At 36.1% G+C, this 16,857-nt stretch overlaps 1 protein-coding gene across 6 annotated transcripts in view; it reads left to right on the forward strand.

The window, feature by feature from the left end:
- Positions 1-16,857, forward strand: part of Focad (focadhesin) — a 379,256-nt gene that overhangs the window by 341,179 nt on the left and 21,220 nt on the right. For all 6 annotated transcript variants that reach the window (XM_004631729.2, XM_023715838.1, XM_023715836.1 and 3 more), the window contains 2 exons: positions 1,533-1,635; positions 3,668-3,748. In XM_004631729.2, the coding sequence (XP_004631786.1) occupies positions 1,533-1,635; positions 3,668-3,748 (184 nt within the window). The remainder of the gene's footprint in view (positions 1-1,532; positions 1,636-3,667; positions 3,749-16,857) is intronic.

The raw sequence follows: 16,857 nt of genomic DNA on the forward strand, positions 1-16,857 counted from the left end.
CCTCCCCAGTGCAGGGATTGCAGGTGTGTGCCACCATGTCCAGACTGGCTCGCTCAGTAGGCCTAGGGGCGGGGCTGGCCCTGCATGTATGCCAGGGATTGCACCGCAGTCGCTATGCCGGCCTGGGCTTGCCTAAGCAGGCGCTTTCGTTTACTGCGCTATCTCGCTGGCCCCCAAATATTCTTGTTAATCGTCTTTTTTCCTATACTTAACCCAAAATATTTTATTTGGGAAGTGTGCAAGTAAAATATTTTACTTTGGCTATTGGTGCTGAAAGTGGTGTGTGAACTTGTATTCATTGACAAACATGTAGTACATCTGGAGGAAAAGAAGGTAGCATTTTTTTTTAGTGAAGTTGATACTGGTTTCCATTAAAAATTAAAACCTGACCTACAAGGAACATTTGACTCTCAGGACAAGGAACATTGGAAGGGGATCAGAGTAATGAGATATCTAGGAAGAATGGTGGAGGCACTGATTCAGATATTATTGATAGAAGCATTGTCCAAGTTATCTGTGAAAAAAGAATAAACATACTAAATGCTTAAAATGTTTCTATCTTTAAAGATTTTTATTTTACAAAATTATATCATTGCATGAAACTTGAAAGAGCAAAATGAAAACAAATTAAAATATATTGGGTGGTCCTCCACACTTTAAGCAATTGTTGCTAATCTTTGGTTGTATTTTGTTTTCAAGTGTTTTTACTTTGTTTGCATGATTGACATTCTTACTCAATATAGAACTTTATATCTTTTCATTTATATCTTTTTTCCTTATAAAATATGGCTACTAAAATGCCCACCACATAAAGGAGTTTTAGTAATTCATACTGTAAAAGCAAACATAAATTTCTGAACAAACTTTTTTTCATGTATAAATATAAATATGCTTAGAAAAGAATTTTATTGAAGCTTAAGTTTCTATACCTGGGGAGGGATCTGTAAATGAAAACTATTATTTTAAAATGCTTCTGAATGATAAAACAGTAATAGAAAATTATTTAAAAAGGAGAACAAAATCTCTTAGTTTTTAGAGGTACTTTAGCCTTAAGTAACCTGGCTGACTGGCTGGCTTCCTGGCTTGGCTTTTGTTTTGTTTTGTTTTGTTTTGTTTTGTTTTCTTCTTTCTTTCTTTCTTACTTTCTCTCTCTCTCTCTCTCTCTCTCTCCCTCCCTCCCTCCCTCCCTCCCTCCCTCCCTCTCCTCCTCCTCCTCCTTTTAATTTTCTTTTATCGTCTTTTGGAAAAATCCTTTGAGACTAGTCTGACTCAATGAAACCTGATAAAATCACCAGCACTGGTATTTTCTACCCTCATTGATGATTGGTTCTCATTCATTTAGCAAACACTTAACTGAGCACCTGTAGAACCAAGGTCTGGGCTATCCTCTAAGACGGTCTAGTCTGTGTGACACATATCCTGTCTTGTCAGCCAAGTCACTACCTCATTAAAGATCAGTGACTGCACATTATCTGTTATTAAATGGAGCTTGAATTTTGCCCATTGTTGAATTATTAAATATTTGTTTTCAGGTCATCAGTATCTCTGGGGTAATTGGTCTTCAGACAAATGCAGTCTGGCTTCTAGGACATCTTCATCTATCTACTCTGTCCTCAAAGCAAAGCAGAACATCTGGTAAGATTAAAGTCTTAAAATCCTGTAGCTAAGGAATAATGGTTCCGTACTTTGTTAGAGCATTAATCGCCACGACAACCCTAAGTGTGTGTTTTCCCTATTCTATTTCAGAGTGAAATGGAATGTGGGCAGAAGCTTCCTGATTTAGGGCCACGTGGCAGGAGATGGTGGACATGTGATTTGAATTTAGATTTTTTGACCTCTAGACCCTCTGTGTGACTCACTCGTCCTCTGTGGCTCTCTTAGAGGATAGCCCAGACCAACAATGGCGAACCTTTAGAGCTTTCGGTGATACAAGCAGCCTGCTGCAGCACACATGCAATAGGTTCACACCACTGGTGTAGACAGTCTAACTCGTATTTTACAAATGAAGTATCTGAGGCTTACTTAGGAGGATTATATGATATAAAGAGTTAGTATAGTGACAAACCTACATGTGAGAAACTAGGTTCTTGAAGAGTAGAGCAAACTCGTAATGGTATTGTGCTTCATTAGATCTCTTTAGATATAGCTAGAATTTTTCTGGTGCTGGCTATATTAAAAATAATGGAGCCAGTACAAAGACGCACACTTGTTTAGCCATGGAATTGAAATCATTAGTCTTATTTCTTTTCTTTTTTTTTTTTTTTTTTTTTTTTTTTTTGATACTGGGGATCAAACTGAGGACCTTGTGTTTCCCAGGCAGTTGCTTATGCTGCTGAGCTTTCTCCCCAGCCCCATTAGTCTTACTATAGCAGAGCTTTTTCTGTTTGTAGCTTTTTGATAAAAGCAAAAAAAAAAATGTTTGGGATCTGTACTTGCTTAATTTATGTTTGTACTTGGGGCTGGGATTTTTCTTGTAAAAGTTATCCCCTTTACAAGGAGTTAATATGTTTCCTCCTTCCTCTTAATAGAGTTTGACTGATGGCTGTCTTGGGCCCAGGCCGGAAAGATCAGGGCTGAAGACTCCTCATTGCAATGTCATTTCCCTTACCCGACCAATAGGCAGTCCACTAACCACAGTAGCATGGTATGAGCCATGTGCTTAGTGTTTTCCTCACTTCAGTACCCTGTAGCTATGGAAATAGGGCTGTGGTCCATAGCCTTTCAGCATAATCAAATTTAGAGAGCTGGAAATTGTCATATTAAAATTTGAAAAAGAAAAAATAATTGTATTGAAAAGCCTTAATAATGCTAGTTTTGAAGGTGAGGACACTCACAGTATCCTGGTAAATTAGCTTATTTCTGTCAGATGTTTGCTTTTGTATATGTGTTTTTTAAAGTTGCCATACAGTAGGAGTTTAGTCTTGCCTACAGACTCAGATCAGGTAGTCGCCAGTCCTCCTGCGGTGGAGTTCTTCTCAAAAAGTGGCCGTGTATCTGGAAAAGTACAGCTGCCTGTTCCTGATGGAATTTTCCAATGAAGACATTTATTGCAGTAATAGCCATCTCATGAAACAATTACAAGAAACTGGGAGGAAAAGAATTTAGGAGACTCTCAGGGTTCAACTACTATTAAATAGCATTACCTCACCATTAAAGGTCAGCAACTACATGTTGGCTACTTAGTGGCCTCTGCCTTAGGTGTGAGATTGGTGCTGTTAATACTGATGGTGGAATTTCTGTGGTTTATACATCTCACTTAGCTTGTCTTGAAGGGTGCTCTGAACCGTGGTCTGAGCCTTCAAGCACAGCAGAGTCCTTGACGACCCTGAGGAGGTCACTATGTTGGGAATCCCCGATGTGACAGTGTGGAAAGAATTTTTTAAATAAATCAGTGTAGTTATGTATTCATTCTCTGTGATTTCTTTTTCAGGCTCTACTCATTTTACCACCATTGTAAGTTTGCTGTGTAGCTTAAGTGATCACTTCAAGACCAGTCATCTAATCTAATAGAATTAGTTGTAGCCACAGAGTATTGTGCTGAGATTAATGGCATAAACATCTCATCTCCGCTTTGTCTCTGTGTTGATATGACAGCATGATATCATTATCTTCCTTCGTTAGTCCTGCCAAGTTCTCTGGTTAATTTGATCATTTTCTCTCTCCACAGTTCCTACTGACTATAGCTATTTGCCTGAGAACAGTTTTATTAGAGCCGCCATTGGCTTCTTCATTGCAGGAGGAAAAAAAGGCAAGTGAGCACCTGTTTTGGATTTTATCATTTCTACTGCATGTTAAGTAAGTTTGTGCCCTAATTGTGTTTCTATAGAATTAAACAATACAAATATCAAGGTATATTTCCCTCTGCTAACCCAGCCTTCTAATGGAGTAAGTCAGGAGGCTAAGTACAGTAATTGCTGCATAGTCAGACACATTCTGTGGCATCTAAATTAATTCCAAATTACAGTCTGTGATTCAGGTGGTTCTATGGACGCCTTAATCTTCCATTTTGCCATTTAGAAATATAAAATACATATTAGTTTTTCTGTCAATTTCAAGTGACAGTGTGCCCTAAGCAGAGAAAACACTCCTGGGTTCAGTTTCAACACAGTACTGTCTTGAAATTGTACCTCTGTGCCATGTATGATTCTTGTCTGAACTTGCTATTTTTGTTTGGTTTTTCTTTGTACATATTACATATTTGTCTCTGTGTGATTCTTTGTTGTTACCACCCATACTAGAACATAAGCAATTTAAAGATGTAGATTACATATGTTCTGTTTGAACTGGAGCCAGAATAATACTGTGTGAATTATTGAGGAGCTGCGCTGTTCTTTTTTCTTTTCTTTTGCGGTACCAGGGATCGAACTTGGACCTTGCTTATGCTGCTGAGCTATATGAAGACTTGCTCTTTAATGATATATGTGCTTTTTTTTTTTTTTTAAGTAAGTGTCTACAGGTTCTACAGGGTCTCAGGGTTTCACCACATAGATAGGACACATAGTGATCCACCTGTGTTCAGCTTCCCAAGAGCTGAGATTACAGGTGCGGGCCATCATGCCCAATCTCAATCACTGTCTTAGCGTGCTCTAGGCCACTGTGTCTGCTTATGCAGGCACTTTAATCTGCTGAGTTTGATGGCCAGCCAAATAGCTCAGTGGATTAAAATGCCTACAAGCAGACACAGGGACCAGTGGTTGGATCCCTGGGCCTGCCCTGCTGGCTCCACCCTTGGGGCGCGCTGAGATGGTGATTGAGACTGGGTGTGGTGGCACACGCCTGTAATCCCAGCACTTGGGAGGCTGTAAACAGGAGAATCACTATGAGTCTGATCTAGTAATGAGACCCTGAATACCCTGTAGACCCTTCCCTAAAATACAGGAAAGAAGAAAATAATAGTAAGTCTGCTTAGCTATTTGGCTGGCCCTATTGTGCCTTTTGGAGCTTTGCAAAAAAATATTAAAACTGAATGTATCATGACTTAAATACTAGCTTCATAAATGTAATTCTCTTTCATTGATGTTTGTTAATTTCATTTCTTTCATGGCTGGCCAAAATCACTGCCTGTGTGATAGCTAGACACAATATTTTTGAAAGAAAAAGAGTTGTAAAATGAATTAAAATTATAGAATGAAAGAAATCTAGAGGAAATAGTTTGATTAAAGAAGCCAATGGAAGAATAAGATCTTCCCATTTGAAAGGAAATAAAGATCACATTGTCTGATGTCCCATTGGATAAAGAAATGTCTGGAGCTTCCAGATGATAAACTGTGTTCATAGCCTAACGGTGCTTTCCTTTAGTTGTAGGCGTTCTAGGATCTATACTCTTATGCTAGGATTGTGAGTTAGCATTATTGGCTTCTAGTCATCCTCAGCTAAAGTGATTTGTGATGATGTCATTGTACAGAATGCATAAATATGTTATATGTAATGTGCAAATTATTTTATTGACTACATTGTCATGAATTAAGTCTACTTAAAATAGGTATAAGAGAGATGTCTTCATTAGTAAGAAACTGAACTCTTAGCTAAATGAGCATCTAAAATTTCCGAGGCTCTACCAGTGCTTTACATTTTTGCTATATATTTTATTAGGTTATGCATTGCTAACGTGTAAAGTTTTGGTAATGTGAGGTATTTACATGAGAAATAAAATCAAAACTGTTAGGTCAAATGAAAGATGCTTTTCTTGTAAATAAAATGTTATTTTGGCTCCCAAAGTTCCTATTTCTTGGCACAAATGAACGTTTTTCTGGAGAGTTCTCAGTTAAACGTAGTATTTTTACAACTATGCAGTCATGGTATAGTAGGAACTGTTTCGCTTTAAGCCTGAAAATCAGGTGAACTGAAAGTGGTGCCATGATGTGCAGTCTTGCTGAAGCTATTTTAAAGCAGATAAATCAAGTATTTGAAAATGTCATATTACCGTTTAGATTTTTGATATCTTCAGGCTGTGGGAGAGGGCTGCCTTCCAGTCAGGTTTGCTGCCTAGACTCGGAGGAAACCCTATTCAGTCTTACACACTACTGATGACGAGCCGGAGGGTGAGGGCCGTGGGAGGCTGACCTCTGCCTCTAAAGCCCATTTACAGAAACAAAACCAGACCCTGCTCTATGGGACTAAACGGGTGGTCAAAAGCGGAGGTGTGCATGCAAACGAGTGTTTTCTTCTTCAATATGCCTGGCTCATTTGAATTTTAATAACTCTCTTCTGAAGCAGCTTTTGAGTTTAAGTGTCTGAATGTCACTCACCAGAGCCCGTTGGGACTGCGGGTAGGAAGGATGACAACTTTGTTGAACTCTTTTGAGGAAGAAATTGTTTTAGAGAATAAAAACCATGCTGCTATAGGCCTAAAACAGAAGATTTCAGGGGTGGTATGGTTTCATTGCCTCTGTGTGCTATTTTTAACTTTAATAACTTTTAACTTTAATAACTCGTGAGAGAGAGGAAAATGTATTGGGTTTTGTTTGGACTACTCTTATGCTAGGATGAAATTGGACACTGTGATTTCCATTATAACCAATCAGATTTAAGACAGTGAGCATCTCACTATGCAGTTGATCTGCTCTAAGTATTATTAGGTCATTTCTCACTGCAGATATCACTTTTATACTTAAGTGACAGAATGAGTAAGAGGCTCATGGCCCTCTACTACTTTATGTAGCCAGCACTGCAAAACCATACCAGGTAGATGAAATTCCTTTAGTTTTACAAGAATTCAGTTCATGACTTTGGATAGATCTATTTTTTTTTCCCCCCTTTTAGCTCTGGACTGCTGCTGCTAGGTGTACTATTCCCTAACTCTTGTCATCATTGCTTTCTACACCTGTGCACAGCTTTTGACTATCGTAGGCTTGAAACCTTTGCTCACAATGTAGTTCCTGCTACCATGGGTTCCTTTTGCCTCTACAGCCCTCTAAATTTTTGTTTCTTACCATTTTTCCTTGTACTTTACTCTTCTATTCTTTTTTCCTGATTTCTGATTTTTATGTTTTCTCCAGCTTGTATTATGTTCAGGTTTCACCAAAATTTTATTTACTTCTTTTGTGGAACATTTAAAACATATTTAAAGTACTTAATAAATGTAATAATTGATTTCTAATGCTGACATTAGGCATCTCTACACAATAGGATTATTTTTGTTATTGTTCTATTTCTGGGGAATGTGACTAACACTTTCAGAGCTTGTAGTTCATAACTGGACTTTAAGGATTACAGTAGGAATTGTTAACTGAGAAAAGTATATTTAAATCCATGTAACACAGTCATCATGAATGGTATTTCCTTCTTAATATGAATTCATTGGTTAGTAACCTGTGTGTGTAAATTTTGAGCTTATGCATAAATTATCAGTAGGTATATTTGGATGTATTTCATACTCTTTGCATGAAATACATTTGAGGAGAAGGTGATTAGTTGAAGAAACAAAACTACTGAATTCCAAGTCTAAAGTACATGATGTAAAAAAGTTGTCTACTTTGTGGTAAAATTACATAGTTATCAAGACTGTATATAATTTTGGAATAACTGAACTTAGTAATACAACTTTACCTATACAACTTTAAAAATATTATTAGAAAGGAGTATATGTATTTAACTCCAAGTTCAAGACTGATATAAAGAAGAAAAATAATTCCATTATATCACCACCTAAAGATAGCTACTATAGATATTCCCATCCTTTTGAATGTATGTATTGGTTATATTTGTTTATAAAATCTTTATTATCTAACCTTATTTTTAAAAAAAATAATGGCTTTATTGTAAGTGTACACGATCACCACCCACCTCTACAAGGAGGCTTAGACAGCGTACACAGAGAACCCTATTGCTTCACTTTCTGTATATTTGTTCTTTGTTAGAGTTTTATTTTTGTTGCAAATATCATTAAAATATTTGGAAGGAACAAAGTCATTGATATCACATGACTCTTGATGAATATTATCATTTTAGATGTTATTCTTTTTTTACGTGCATTTTCTACATTATAGTTAATGCATAAACGTATTTACTTTGCATTTTAAACTTCATATTGTTTCCCATACATGCCCATCATTGTCATTTTACATGCCTGTAGGATATTCAGTCAAAATTATTTGTCATTTAAAGAAACTATTCAAAAGGAAGGAACAACTGGGATGAGGGAGAGGAGAAAAGAGAGAAGAAAAGGGAAAAGGAAATAGATATGTACATACACAGGGTAGCTTGGATAATTGTACTGCTGATTGCTGTTGATCTATTGAAAGAAGTTAATGCTTAATTTTTTCTCTCTGTCCTTTTTAATTTTTTATAATTTTTTGACCAATTTTGCATGATTATATCTGGTAATCTGAACAATTAATTTGAAGGCAACAACATGCAGTATAACAACCATTGTTGAATTGCTGTCATTTTGTTTAGTGAAATTCTGTGTCATTTCTAATTTTTTTTTTTTTTTTTTTTTTTTTTTTTTTTTTGTGGAACTGGGGACTGAACTCATGCCCTTGCGCTTGCCTGGAAAGCACTTATTCTACTGAGCCATCTCCCTGGCTCCAAAAGAAACTTTTTTTTTTTTTTTTTTTTTTTTTGCGGAACCAGGGATTGAACTCAGGCCCTTGTGCTTACCAGGAAAGCACTTACTCTACTGAGCCATCTTCCTGGCTCCTCTAATATTTTACTATTTTCTATTCTCTTTAAAAAATAAAATAAAACTACCCATTGTAATGGACATTTTTATGCATGTAGCTGTCCTCTGCTGTAGCTTTCCTTAGGATATATTCTTAACAGTTTTTTAGTGTTTCTGAGGATTTGGTGACTAGAAGTTTGGCAAGATCTCTTTGCTCCTCAAAAGAACTGTGCCTGTTTTCCGTTCCCCAACTCTGAATGAGTATGCCAACATAGAGACTGAAAGAGTGGGAGCCAGACAGCTTGGGTCCATGTCACACTTCACCCCCATGCTGACTCTGTAAGTACATGTGCCTGAGTTGCTTCTGTGAAATGGAGAAAAATAATGAAATTTTCTCTATAGAGTTTTAAAGAGGTTACATGTCACTTTATGTAGTAATATTTAATTTTTTTTTTGTGCCAGGATATAATAGCATTTAAGAAACAAAGAGCAAATCCCTTCTAGTTATAATATCAAAACAATATACAGATAAGGCAGTAGTAGTAATAACCCTAATTAGGGGTAGCTTTGGGCTGCTTTTATTTGTATTTCGTTACCAGAAGAAAATGAATATTTTTGTACATATTTAATATTAAGGTTTTTTAAAAATTAAAGTTTAGATTTCATTTTTAAAATTTATACCTTTTACCTGTTTTGAAATAATCTCAGATGTACAGGAAAGTTGGCAAAATTTACAGAAAAACTCCAAACTATTTCTCTTTTTTGACTGAAAGAAGAAAACACTCATATTCCAAAACTTTACCCAAACACCCTATTGAAGTTCCATTAACAATCTCATTGACATCTTTAACAGAAATAGAACTAATTCAAAATGATGCTTTCATGTTTCTTCAGTCTTCTTTAATCTGGAACAATTCTTGATTCCTGTGACTTTCATGACTTCCTTGTTTTAAGATTAGAAGCTAATTATTTTTCTAGAATGTTCTTCGGTTTGACTTTGCCTCATATTTCTCACCTTAGAATCTGGCCAATAATTTTTAGCAGGACTGTCACGGAAAAGGAGCTCTGTTCTTCTTAACCAAATCTCATCAAGTGGCATAAGATGCCCATCTCCATCTTGTCCTTAGGGACTGTCTTAGCTACTTTTCTTATCGCTTAGTTCTTATGGAATCATTTCCATGGGCCAGGGATATAGCTCAGTGGCCAAGTGCCTGTCTGGAATCATTTCCAACATATTTTCATAGTATTTTACCTATTTTTCATTGCTAGCATAATTATACAAGTTTCTTTAAAGTCTGTCTTTCTCATTAGACTGTAATTTCTTCAGAAGCATGAAAAGCATTTTTAATCCTATATGCTGTATTCTTGGAACAGAAATCTAGCATGTAGTAGTATTCAAGTACTTGTTCATTTATACCTTTAAGTACCCATGCCTATGTATGGGTGCACACACTGGAGAATTCTGATCATCTCTAGCAACACTAACAGTGGAGAAAGTAAAGGCATATCTGTGTCACAAAACAATGTGTTGGAATTGGAGAATATATACATTACTTCTTACCTAATATACTTGTTTGGAAAGTAAAAGCACTGAAATAAAAGAAGTGATCATTCCTGTTGTTTAGATTTGAATTTTTTTATTCAGTGCTGAAGATCCCTGGGGAAAGAACTAGTGACTGTGTTTTCCATGAGATTTGAGACTCTTCTTCCACATCTTCCTCAAATGCATAGAACTGCCAAATATTTTCTCCATTCCTAGCAGTTTCTGTACTTGCCTTCATTCCATTTTATGTCAGAATCTGTTCCCTGCAGATGGGGTGGAAAACTTCTCTGTGCTTCTAGCTAGGATACTCGGTGCTGATTCTCTACTCTTTAAAATGGGAGGCACCGGCCAAATGGCTCAGTGCATTAAAGCGCCTGCAAGCAGGCACAGGAGCTGGGGTTCCATCCGCGGGCCTGCCATGCCGGCCCTGTCCCCAGGGTGCGCTGAGACGGCAGTTGAGACTGAGCGTGGTGGTGCGCACCTGTAATCCCAGCTCTTGGGAGGCTGTAAACAGGCGGATCACTATGAGTCCAATCTAGTACTGAGACCCTGAACACCCTATAGACTCTTCCCTAAAATACAGAAAAAATAAAAAAATTTTAAAAAGTGAAAGATTGCATTTTATAAATTCTCATTTTTGACACCTGCTTGTATATCAGTTCAATTCTAATGAGTATAGAAACAACAGGTGAAGTGTGACCATCAGTGAAAGTTCCATGGTCAGAAGAGCTCATTGTGTAAACAGTGAAGCATCTCAGAAATGATATTTCTCACAGCATCTTGGTGTTAAAGGACAGGTTAAATGCCTTTTTCTGGTTCTGCAGGTCCTCTGGAAACTGCAGAATTTCCATAATGAACTCTGTCCAAAGATCTGAAATAAAATCTTATGTAATTTTGGGCTGGTGAGATGGCTCAGTGGTCTAAAGCACCTACTTAGAACAAACTAAGCTAAGCAAAACACAGGGACCGCGGTTCAATCCCCCAGCACCACATGCCAGCCAGCTCCGCCCCCATTAATCTGCTTTTAGTCTGTGAATTTGCCTTTTCTGCATATTTTATTGAAATGGTATAATAATGTTTGGCCTTTTCTGACCTCTTTCACTTAGCATAATGTTTTCAAGTTTCAGGAATTTTGCAGCAGGTATCCTACTTCATTCCTTTTGAATTATAATTTATTGCATAGATATGCCACATTTTGTCTATTTATCAGTTGATGGAATTTAGGTTGTTTTTACATTTGGCTATTGGAAGTAGTGTTGCTTTTAAAATTTGTGCACTGGGGCCAGAGAGATGGCTCAGTAGAATAAGCGTTTCCCTGGCAAGTGCAAGGGCCTGAGTTCAATCCCTGGTTCTGCTAAATAAATAAATAAATAAAATTTGTGCACAAATTTCTGTTTGAACACCTGTTTTCAATTCTTTGGAGTATATATAGAATAGAAAGAGTTGGATCATGTGCTAATTTTGTTTAACTTTCTGAGAAACTACCAAATTTTCTTTACAGTGTCTGCAGTATTTCACATTTCCATCAACAGTGTAAGGGTTATAATTTCTCCACATCTTGTCAACGGTTTAATTTATATTACCTTCTAATTGTATGTGAAGTAGTATCTCACAAAGATTTGATTTGCATTTTCCTAATGTTGAATGCTTTTTTATGTCCTTGTTGTTCATTTGCATATTTTCTTTGGAGAATTATCTTCAAACTTTTTTTTAAAACAACTATCTTGCCTTTTTGTTGAGTTGTAAGAATTCTTTTTAAATTCTGGGTGCTAGACCCATAATTATGATTTGCAAATTCTCTCATTCTGCAGGTTGTCTTTTCACTTTCTTGATAATACCCTCTGGTACACAAAAGTTTTTAACTTTGATAGAGTCCAACTGGTAATTTCCTTTTTTGTTATTGTTGCTCATGTTTTTAGTGCATATTCAAGAATATATTGCCAAATCCAGAGCTGAAGATTTACTCTTATGTTTTCTTCAAAGAGTTTGATTGGTTTTGCCTTTTTATACATATGTTTCATTTCACTCTTTTTAAATTAGTACATCTTTGTGAACATGAACACATTCATTGCAGGGAGTTGTTCTTACATTTAGATTACTTGAGTTAATTTTATGAATATTGTTAGGTACCTGACTTCTTTCTTTTGCACATAGACATCTAGTTGATTTAGTACCCTTTGTTGAAGAGATCATTGTTTTGTACCCAGCAAATGGTTTTGGCACCATTATGAAAAATTAATTGGCTATAAATAAATGGACTTACTTTTAAGCTCTCAATTTCATTATATTGATCTATCCTTGTATGTACCAATACCACATGCTTTTGATTAGTATAGCTCTGTACAGTAGTAAGTTTTGAAATTGGTATTTGAATACTCCAGATTTTTCTTTTTTAAGGTACTTGTGGCTATTTGAACCCCTATAGCTCCATATTAATTTGCTTTTCTATTGCTGCCAAATGGTTCTTGGAATTTTGATAAGGATTACATTGACTTTATATATCATTTTTAGTACTATTCTCACCTTAATGGTGTTAAATATTCTAATCCATGAACATGAGATTTCCTTCCATTAAATTAAGACTTTTTCAATATTTTATTTTATTTTATTTTGAAGAGTAAAAACAAAAGCAAAAACAAATGGCAGAAACAGGGTAACGTACAATACCTATGTTACAGATTTTCAAAACAAGAATAGCTAATTAACAATGGTTGTTCTATTTATTTTTATTATCAAATCTGTTGCTCAGAGTAACAAATGTAGTTATGCTAGATTGGATAAATAATTGAATATTATCACTTGCTTTCAAGAAACCTTTAATAAGACTTTTTAAATCTCCTTCAGTAACATGTACTTTGCAAGTGTAAGTTTTCTGTTTGGGATAAATTTATGTCATTGTGTTTCATTTTGGGACTGGTAGCAAGTAGAATTGTTTCTTAAATTCCTTTTCAGATAATACACTGCTGGAATAGAGAAACAAACTAAATTTTATGTATTGATCTTATACCCTACTTCTTCGGGTTTTTTCTGCAGATAGGATCATGTCATCTACATACACGGTTTTAATGCTTCCTTGCCAATCTCAATGCCTTTTATTTCTTTTTCTTTCCTGATTGTTATGAGTAGTTCATCCAACCAAAGTGGAGAAAGTGGACATGGAGTCTTGCTTCTGACTGTACAGAAAATGTGTTTAGCCTTTCATCATTGGATAAGATATCAGCTATGGATTTTTCACAAATGCTCTTTATCGTGTTGAATAGTTCCATTTAAATTTTGGTTTCTTGAGTGTTTTTTTTTTTTTTTTTTTTAAATGAGGAAAGGTTGTGCAACAAATTTGTATTAGTTAAAAGCCTACATGATTTTTTAATTCTTTTCATTCTATTCAATATGTTGATTTTCTTAGGTTGAAATCCTGTTTGATAATGACATGTATTCCTTTTGATAAGAAGGTTTTTTAAAAAAAAACAAAAACAATTTGCTTCTATATTTATAAAGCATATTGCATTTCATTTTCTTTCTTAGACTATTATTTGGCTTCATATCAGCTAAGTCTTTGTTGAGAGATGTTTGATTATTGATTTAGCTGTGCATGTTATAGGACTGATCATACTTTTTGTTACTCAGTTTTGGTAGTTCATGTGTTTTTAGGAAGTTTTCTACTTAAATTATCACACCTAGGGCCAGCAAGATGGCTCAGCAGACTAAGCACCTGCTTAGGCAAGTGCAGGGACTGGGATTCAATCCCTGGCAATACATAATACATAATACATAATACATAATACATAATACATGCCATGCTGCCCCTGTACCCCAGGTATGCTGAGCCGGCCACCAAATCCCAACGTGGTGGTGCACGCCTGTAATCCCATGCAGGGGAAGCTGGAAACAGGAGGATCACTAGGAGTCTGAGTTGTATAGTGAGACCCTGCACCAAATACATTGTTTTTTTAAAAAAATCACACTTAGTATATACTTCTTCTTAATATTATTTTATAAGCCTTTTATGTAAGGTTAAAAGAAATATATTTACTTTCATTTTTTAGTTCATTAGCATTTTTCTTTCTATTCTTAGTTTAGGTAAGCATTTTTAGTTTTGTTTCTTAAGATCCATGTTTTGATTTTGTTAGTTCTGTTGTTTTCTATTGTACATGGTGTTATCTGGACACTGCATTTTATTATATTCTTCCCTCTGCTAGTTTTGGTTATATTTGCTATTCTTTTCATGGTTTCTTAAGTTACCAATTAGGACATTGATTTGAGTTCTTTCTACTTTTTAAAATATAGTCATTTATTACTATAAATCTCCCTCTAAGCATTGTTTTTGTTGCATTCCATAAGTGTTGGTGTTTTGTATTCTCAGTTTCATTTGTCTCAGTTGTTCTTTAATTTTTATGTGATTTGTTTGTTGATAGAACATATTTGTGAAAGTTCCCATTTTCCTGGGTATCTTTAATTGATTTCAAGCTCCATTCCTCCCAAAAGGTCCCACTTTAAAATACTGTTACAGAGGGCCAAATAACTCAGCAGATTAAAGCTTCTGCAAGCAGGTGCAGGAGCCGGAGGTTCAATCCCCGGACCTGTTGTGCTGGACTGGCCCCAGGGCACGCTGAGATGGCAGTTGAGACTGGGTGTGGTGGCATGTGCCTGTAATCCCAGCTCTTGGGAGGCTGTAAACAGAATCACTATGAGTCCAATCTAGTAGTGAGACCCTGAACACACTGTAAACCCTTCCCTAAAATACAATAAATAAATTAAATAATAAAATACTGTTTACAGGATGGTCACTATTCCCTAATCATGTTTAAACATGTAAATGTTTAAGAAATTAGTAAAATAAGGATATATTTTGAATTAGTAGGCTTATTAATCCCTCCCCCAAAAACATGAGTAATGATTTTTGTGCATTTCTTATGGAATGCACTCATAAAAAGGACTTTTAAGAAATTATGGATGTGAATACATTTCTCAAATAAAATTTAAATTGTAAAATGGTTTTATAATAAGTTTAATTAATATTTTAATATGGATGGACGTTTCATAGATTTAAATAAATTAAAATTAATGATAAATGCTAAAAAAGTACTATTATGATATGAATGAATGGATCAAGCTTACAACTCATGAAATTTGGCAAAAGCATACTCAAAACTATAGTATATTATGGACTACTGGACTATATTGGAATATTTTGTTGAATTCATGCACCTCAATATTTAAATGACAGAATACCCTTCTCTGACCAAACTAGACAAAAAAAGGGGATACAAATAAAGGACCATTTTGTATCTGTATATTCAAAATAGGATAGATATACAGCTACTTTCTCTTAATTCAATGAATAGAGAGATTTGTTCTAATAGTGTCTGTGGACAGGATAACACATCTGCATCTTGTACAATGAATAACCACTAAGACAACAGTATGCAATGTATTAATTATTGAAACTGTGCTAGTAATCGGTTTTGAAATTGTCTCATTGCTATTTGTTTCTCAATAAAATTATTTTTTATAAAACTAAGTAGGCTACAAAGCACAAGAGGAGTGATGCTGGCAATTTGAATATGCCAAAGAGAAACGACACAGTTCTGTCATCTCACAGTAGCTGTTAGTAGGGTCACTCACACCACTTGGCTCTTGTGAATAGTGCCACTGTGAACATGGATGTGCAAATATTTCTTCAGAGTCCTTTCAGTTCTTTTGGACATATGCCAAGAAGTGGGATTGCAGGATCTTATGATAGTTCTTGAATTCTTTGAGCAACTGTCATACAGTTTTCCACGGTGGGTGTGGCATTTTAAAATCCTACCAACAGTGCACAAATGTTCCAATTCCTCCATTTCTTTGCCAACATTACTTATTTTCTGATCTTTTTACTGCTTGTTTTTAGAATAGCTATCTTAATAGTGAGGTGATATCTTAGTGTAAGTGTGATGTGCATTTTTTCAGTGTTGATGTTGGGCATCTTTTCGTATGTTTGCTGGACATTTGCATATCATCCCTGGAGTGTTCTTTCAAGTTCTTTTCCAGATTGTGCATGACTCCCAGTAACTGTTTTGCTTTGGCTGATTCTCCTTCCTTTGCTGCCTTTGCTCTTCCTTCTCCTCCTCTTCTTCCTTCTCCCCCTCCTATTCTTCCTCCCCCTCCTCTTGTTTCTGCTTCTTTCCCTTACACTTCTGCCTTTTCCTCTGCTGTTTTCTTCTTTGGCTTTTTTTTTCTGCACCTGTTTTCCTTGCTCTGATTGGTGCCACTGCTGCTGTGTTTTCTTTTTCATTATTTGCTGATTCTGTTGTTGTATTTTGTGCTGATTCTGCCCTGCTCCTTACCCATTAGCTTCTCCTTTCTGCTTCTCCTACCATACTGAGAATATGGTATTAAAGTAATGCCCTTTTGCTGTCTCTGCTGTCACTTTGTCCATCTTCCTCTGCTGACTGCCTCGGCTTTCCCCTCATCTTGTGCTTCTCGTTTTGGTAGCTGGTGTTCCTTTTACTGCTTTTGCTTCCACTTCTGCTCTCCCACTTTGTTTGAGAATGCCCCTTGCTGCTGACTGCCTCTGCTCCTCCTTGGTCCTGTGCTTCTCCTTTCTTCAACTGGTTGTCCTTTGTGCTGACTCTGCCCCTAAACCCCCTGCCGATTCTGTTCCCTTCTCTATGGATTCTCGCTCTACTTCTCCTTTCCCCGAGCTTCTCCTTTCTGCAGCTGTTGCCCTTTTACT

Source organism: Octodon degus, unplaced genomic scaffold (assembly GCF_000260255.1).
Source record: "Octodon degus isolate 3935 unplaced genomic scaffold, OctDeg1.0 scaffold00044, whole genome shotgun sequence".
NCBI classification, from domain to species: Eukaryota; Metazoa; Chordata; class Mammalia; order Rodentia; family Octodontidae; genus Octodon; species Octodon degus.